This window comes from Dipodomys merriami, unplaced genomic scaffold (genome assembly GCF_024711535.1).
Source record: "Dipodomys merriami isolate MVZ:Mamm:240054 unplaced genomic scaffold, mDipMer1.0.p SCAF_15, whole genome shotgun sequence".
Taxonomy (NCBI): Eukaryota; Metazoa; Chordata; class Mammalia; order Rodentia; family Heteromyidae; genus Dipodomys; species Dipodomys merriami.
This window is the reverse complement of record NW_027202826.1, coordinates 29,497,788-29,504,956: the sequence shown is the minus strand read 5'-3', so window position 1 is coordinate 29,504,956 and position 7,169 is coordinate 29,497,788. Positions and strand designations below refer to the sequence as shown.

The 7,169-nt window shown below is 45.3% G+C and overlaps 1 protein-coding gene across 1 annotated transcript in view; it reads left to right on the top strand.

Moving 5' to 3' along the window:
- Positions 1-444: 444 nt before the first annotated feature.
- Prss12 (serine protease 12) overlaps positions 445-7,169 on the top strand; it is a 68,552-nt gene continuing 61,827 nt past the window's right edge. Inside the window, exon 1 of the mRNA XM_070021979.1 lies at positions 445-844. Coding sequence (XP_069878080.1) covers positions 445-844 — 400 coding nt within the window. The remainder of the gene's footprint in view (positions 845-7,169) is intronic.

Here is a 7,169-nt window from a genome sequence, read left to right as displayed (position 1 = left end):
CCCGCTGGCGAAGGGCAGAGGGCTCGTCCCCCGCCTGGGCAAGCTCCGGCTCCGGCTCGGGCGCCGCACCGCAGCTGGCGCGGGGGATCCAGGCAGCCGGGCCTCGATCGGAGGTCGGGCTGGCGGTGACACCGCGCCCCGTGCCCGAGCTGGAGCCTCTGCCCGCCACCTGCACCCCAAGCCCGGCCACTCGCGGCCGCCCCGCCGCCCTCTCCTCGCGGGTCCTCCCCGCAGCGGGTCTCGGAGCGCTCGGGATCGCGTGGTCCCCCGGTGGGTGGGAGGGGGCTGGGGTCCGCGGGGACCGGGGAGGGGGCGGGGAGGGGGCGGGGAAGGGCTGGGAGGGGGGGTCCCCGGGACGCCGCGGCCGCGCCCCGCCCCCTTCTCCTCCCCTTCGGAATCCGAGGCGCCCGGCGAGCATGGACCAAACCCCGGCGCGCCGGCAGCATGACGCCCGCCCGCCTGGTGCTGGCGCTGGTGCTCGGGGTGCTCCCCGAAGTGGTGGGCGCTGACCCGGCCCCCGCTTCTCCCCGCCAGCACCGCCCGCGCCGCCCGCCCTCTCCCTCCGCGGCCGCCCCGCCGCGCGCCCCGCGCCCCCCGCGCGCCATCCCCGCCGCCCGCTGTCCCCCGGCCGACCCGAGGCTCAACGCCACCGACCGGGGCGCCCCGTGCCTGCGCTGGGCCGACGTGCCGCCTCTCCTGCTGCGGGCGCCCCCCGCCGGCTGGCATCGGCTGCGGGCCCGGCGCCACAACCGGTGCCGGAGCCCCGACGGCGCGGGCAGAGCCTGGTGCTTCCACCGCAACGCGCGCGGCCAGGTGGACTGGGGCTACTGCGACTGCGGACGCGGTGAGAGCGCGCCCGCGGGGGCCGGGGCCGGCCCGGGCCGCAGGGAGGGCAGGGCAGGGCAAGTGGAGGCCGAGAAGAAAGGAGGGAGGACAGGGGAGTGGAGAGGGGAGGGGAGGGGAGAAGAGAGGTGAGGGGAGAAGGGAAGGGACGGGAGGGAAAGTGGAAGCCAAGGGGAACAGGAGGGGAAGACAAGGGAGTGGGGAGGGAAGGGGGGGGAGAGGAGAAGGGAGAGGAGAGGGGAGAGGAGAAGGGAAGGGAGGAGAGGGAAAGTGGAGACCAAGGAGAAAGGAGGGGAGGACTGGGGAGTGGGGTAGGGAGAGAAGGGAAGGGGGAAGGAGAAGGAAGAGGAGAGCACAGAAGAGGAGTAGGGAGGGGAGGGGAGAGAGGGAGGGGAGAGGGGCAGGGAAGGAGAAGGGAGGTGAAGGGAAGGTTCAGGAGAGGAGAAGGGAGAGGAAGGGAGGGGGAGGAGAGCAGAGAAGAGGGGAGTTTCTGGAGGACAGGGAGCAGGGATTTGGGTGATGGCTTGGCATTGCCAGGTGTAGTGGTTGGCTGTAGCAAGGTGTGCTCTGTGCGTGCGTGTGTGTGTGTGTGTGTGTGTGTGTGTGTGTGTGTGTGTGTGTGTGTGTGTGTGTGTGTGTTTGTTCTGTACTGGGTTTGAACTCAGGGCTCTGGAGCTCTCCCTTGGCTTTTTCATCCAGCCTGGTGCTCTATCACTTGAGCCGCAGCCCCAGCTCTTCATTACTTATTTTGGAAAGGGAAATACTGAATATAACTTAACAAACTTTTCCTCCTTCCTGTGAATCAGGTTTAGCAAAATGGTGCTGATTTTTTTTTCTTTGCTCCCAATGTTGGCCTGTATATGAAAAAGATAAAAATACAGACTTCAAAATATGATCAGTTCTGAGACACAATACGGTAAAAATAACAACAACACCCCAAAACAACAATAAAACTGTCCAAAATCCAATAGCAACAACAACAAAAATCAGGGAGTGAAAAAGAAAGAGGAATTTGTGTCTCAAGTGGTAGAACCAGCCTTGAGTGAAAAAGCAGAATGAGACTCAAAGTCCTGAGTTCAAGCCTCAGTATCAGCACACCTATTATTTTTCAAACCTTTTTGTATGTTTAAGTATTATTTTGTTGGTTTTGGGGCTTGAACTCTGGGCCTGGGCGCTGTCCCTCAGCTCTTCAGCTCAAGGCAAACGCTCTGCTCTACCACTTGAGCCACAGTGCCACTTAGGTTTGTGCTAATAGAAGCATCCCAGCATCCCATTACTAAACAATAAAATGAATAATCTGCCTCTAAGCAGAGCTTCATTTTGAATTGCTGGAGTTTTGTTTAATATTAGTTCTTTTTTCCTTTCTGTAACAACTAAGGTAGAAAATTCTTATGTCCTTTAAAGTTTGAGTTTCTCCTAAAACAACAACAATAACAAAATTGGCAGCTTTTCCTTGAGCTGTGAGGCAGGAGTTTGTGAACTGGGATCCTAAGACATGTATTTTGTCCTTTTTAGAGGTAATTTGGAAGTGGCCTTTTACAATGTCATCTTTTTTCTACAGAAATTTTATTTATCAGTCCCTTCAATTTCATTAGTGCTCTGAGTTAAAGGAACATGATAGAAAGGTTAAGATCATTCTGCCTTCATCCCCGAGAATGAAGTCATCGCTATCCTCATGTTCCATGGTCAGAATGCCAATGTGACTATAAAAAAAAATAAATTGAGGTGATATCAAGCAAAAAGCCACATAGCATTACCTCATTGTTTACCATAAGAGATTATTTGAAGAGAGAGAATCTAATCATGGCTAGCAAAAATGGGCAGTTTAAACGAAAAATCTTCTAATTACTCTTATAAGTAGATAAGGATGAATTGTTAGAAAAAAGTAAATGCATAGGATGCAAGATACTGTTTCTCCTTAAATTATATAAAGATATACTTAAAAGGAATGCAAAATGGACACACATCTATTGCTTTGTTTCAGACACATAGTTTAATTTTCCTGACGAGGATAACTTGTTCTTTGATTTCCTATCACCTCTCCCCTCCCCCCCCCTTTAATTGGATAGAAATTTAAATTTTTCCAGTGCCCTTCAGTTCATGGCTAACTCTTACCAGACAAAACCCTTGAGCATTGTGTAATCTTTGAGCATAAGGTAATTGAATACAAGTGAAACAAAAGAAACCACCCAAGAAGAGATAAATGCTATATTGTTATTGAATTATTTTCACAGACTTCTCATTCTGTCATTTACAAGTCTGGTTAGATAAAACTCATCCCTGGGAAACAACTGGCCTCACAGCTTTTCTGTTATTTCAGTCATTTCAGTTAGGAATTCAAACAAAAAAATGGAGAGTTGAAAGAATATTAAATTTTGGTTTAGAAAACCTTGCTGCTTCAATGTAGAGGAAGACAATCTTAACCCTGAGAGCTTTGGTTTTTCTCCGCTGCAAGAAAGCAGGTTTTGAACAGGTTAACTCACAGGACTTCTCCAGCTCTGGCTATGTACACAAAATAACCCTGTTTAATAACAATGGGTAAGATCCATTGTGCATTCATTTTGTGCAGGATGCTGGACTAAGCATCTTATGTTTGTTTTCTCATTTAATTTTCACAATCTTATGAAAGAGTTCTAGTATTTTACTGTCAAAAATACCAAAGGTTTAAAAACAGGAATGTAGGTGTAAATAGGGTTGGGTATATGCATTTTCACTTCAAAAGCCCTTTTTTTTCACTTATAGATCATGTAGAAATATCTATTCTGTGTAGTAGTACTCATTTGGTAGCTTATAGAGTGGCCTAAAAGGAAAAAAAGAGAGAAAGAAAAGAAAGAAGGAAAGAAAGAGAGAAATAGCTGGGCAGAGGTGGTTCATGCTTACTATCCTAGCTACTTAGGGGGCTGAGATCTGAGTTCAAAGATCTGAGATACAGTTCAAAGCCATCCCCGGCAAGAAAGTACATGAGACTTTGAACTCCAATTAACCACTAGAAAACCGGAAGTGGAGTTGTGGCTCATAGTGGTAGAGCACTAGTGGGCTCAGGGACAGTGCCCAGGTCCCTAGTTCAATCCCCATGACTGGCAATAAATAAATACATAAGTGAATAAATGAATAAATAAATAAAGAGAAGAAAGAGAGGAAAAGGAAAGAGGGAGAAAGAAAGAAGGAAGGTTAAAAAAAGGAGGAAGGAAGGAAGGAGGGAGGAGAGAAGAAAGGAAAAAGGAAAGTGTAAGAGAGGAAGGAAGGAAAGAAAGGAAGGAAATTATGTTAATAGGAAAGATGTTAATAGAAAGGACATTATTTCCAGTCTCCAGGTTTTCATTTTTGTTTCCTTTACAGAAAACCAGGACAAAAGAAAAGAACAATATATGGTAAAGTGATCCTCAAAAAATAAACAGGTGTCTAGAGTCAGGGTTCTAGTTGCATCCAGAAAAGTAAGGAAGTTGGTTCCTCCCAGGTGGAGAGAGTTGGTTGAATCTAAGTTGAAGGGGCTGAGTAGGAATTCAGGTGAGCGGGGCAGGGTGTGGATTTCCAGTGGTTCAAATCTCAAAGAGCAAAACCAGTAAGGCCTAAACTCTGGCTTTATGAAACTTGCAAATTCGTAATCAATTTCTCTCTGGAGATTGTAGTATCTTACCTCAGCTTAGGGATTTAGTTCTTGGGATAAGAATCACCTAAGGACTTGTTAAAATATAACTTCCTGAATTCTAGCCTCAGAGTCTTCAGTAATTGTCACAACTCGATCAAGAATGGAATGTGCCTTTCTAAGGGGCATTCAAGTTGATTTGATCAGATAAAAAGACAGCGGTGGGAGAGCGTCAATTCTCCTAGAATGTTAGAGTAGTGGGTAGAGTGAATGAGCTCACCATTCTTGTGTCTGATCTCAGCTAGCAGGAGCAGGCAGATGGGACACCATTGGCTCACTCCCTATATATTTTTACAAAATGGCACCATTAATGTCCGTGTGACCATTCTAACATAATGGCAACCAAATTTGCTAGAATAGGATTATGAACTGAAGGCATGTCAAGTTGTGGTCACATTTCTACAGAAAGATATAACTGGAAACCAACTTATCTCCCACACAATCACTGTAATAAGTTACTGCGTCCTGCGGAGAAAAGCTACTCACCTCTCAAGTCTCGGAATGATGCTATGAATAGAACTCCTCTTTTATACCAACAACCAATACATTTTAGGTGATTGATGATTGAGGAGTGACACAAATAGAATAAATGGTAGCACTCTAATAAGTGAGACTTTTACCATAAAAGAATCTATTAGCTGCCCATTATGCCCAAAATCCCTGATATAGTCAACTTGAAAGGAGGAAAGATTGCTTGTAGCTCAGAGTTTCAGAAATGTCAGTCCATTCGTGGGTCACCTGTCTCGGTTGTGTTGAGGTCTGGGATGAGGCATGTGATGGGAGCTATGCTATCTCATGGTAGCCAGGAAGGAACAAGGAAGAGCAAGAGCCTGGGGTGGGTCCCAATATCCCCTTCAAGGTCATGACTCCAATGACACGATGTCCTCTCATTAGGCCGGGCATCGCTTGAGGATCCACCACCTCCTAATAGTTACTATGGCTGGCAGTCAAGCCTCCAACACATAGCCTTTGGGGAACAGTAGCAACCCAAACCTTAAAGAATGACGCCCAGATCTGCACTCTGCTCCTTCTAAAAGTCATGTCATGTTAATCTGCTCACATGTTCCTGCCCACCTTTAGTCTCTTGATTCAACAGAGCAGATGGGCATGTGGGCAAAATATTGTTGGTTACAGTCTGTCTGCTTTGACGTCCATCTGCTGTTTGAAGTGAAGCTTCTTGCCAATGCTATACGTATATATTATTTTTAGACAATAACTCAAACATGGGTCGAACCTTCTTCCTTTGTATGGCAGCATCTAATGTTTCAAACTAAGGAATAATTTATGAGATTTATAAATGTCTAACAAGAGCAATGTAAACGGATAGAATTGATTACGGAGAGGATGTTCTCTCATTTTGAAGTAGACCAATTCCGATTCTATTCTTGGCATTAAAGGTAGTTACATGAATAATAAATGAACAATTATTATGAATTATAGATGAGAACTAATGGATGAAAATATAGTTCAGTTGGATATTAGCCCAAGGAAAAGCCCAGTGTGTTGAGATGATTTGATTTCATTTTAACTTAGGGTAATATGAATAAAACCTACTATTTTACAGTGCCAAAATAGATTTAAATTATGGGTCAATGGTCAGCATAATTATAGCTAAGCCTAATGCTACCAGATAGTCTGTAAAAAGAAGCGATCAAAATTTACCTTGCCTGGGAGTGAGGGAAGGGGTGACATTATCCAAAAAGATATGTGCTCTACCTGACTTTGGTAACTGTAACCCCTCAGTATATCACTTTTATAATAACAATTAAAAAAAGTTTTAAGAAGAGCTAAAACAAATAATTTACGTAGCCCCCTCTACTGGATTTGAAACATTAACATGCAATGGCCCAATTCAGTTGTTTTCAGATATTGTGATTATTTTGGGGTATAATTCATGAAGACATAAAATCATAAAATGGCTATTTAGTACATTTTCCACTGTTGTATTTTGTATAAGACTTGGTAATATATTTAATCATCTAATGTCAAGTATATGTACCAAATTGCCTAACAAGTAATGGGTTTATGGATTTATTCATGTTTGTGTTGGTACTGGGCCTTGAACTCAGGGCCTCAGGGCTCCCACTAGGTGTTTTCACTCAAGGCTGTCACTCTACCACTTGAGCAATAGCTCCACTTCCATCTTTTTCCTGATTAATTGGAGATAAGAGTCTCAAGGACTTTTAAGCTTCAGCTGGCTTCAAACCATGAATAGCTAGGATTATAGGCGTGAGCCACCAGCAGTAAAAAGTAAAGCTTTAATTTTTTTCTGTAGTTCATAAATTGAAGATGTTGTTTATATAACTCACATTTTTGGTCAAGTATCCGAACAATGGCTTGCTAGTGCCAACTTGTATTATCTCCAAGAACAATAAGAATGAGGAAAGATTTTTTTGTGGTAGTAGATGATTTGAGGGTTTATTTTTGGCAGTACTAGGGCTTGAACTCAGGACTAGGCAAGTACTCTATCATTTGAGCTACACCCTTAGCTCCTTTTGCATTAGCTATTTGTCTAATAGGATCTTGCCTCTATGTCCCAAATTGGCCTGGAATTTGATCCTCCTGTTTATGGCTCTTGTATAGCTGAGATGAGATGGGGTTATGTGAATGATCTTCCTGATCTCTGCTAGGATTAAAGAAGCTAGGATTAAAGACATGAGTTCCCATGCTCAGCTGTAGC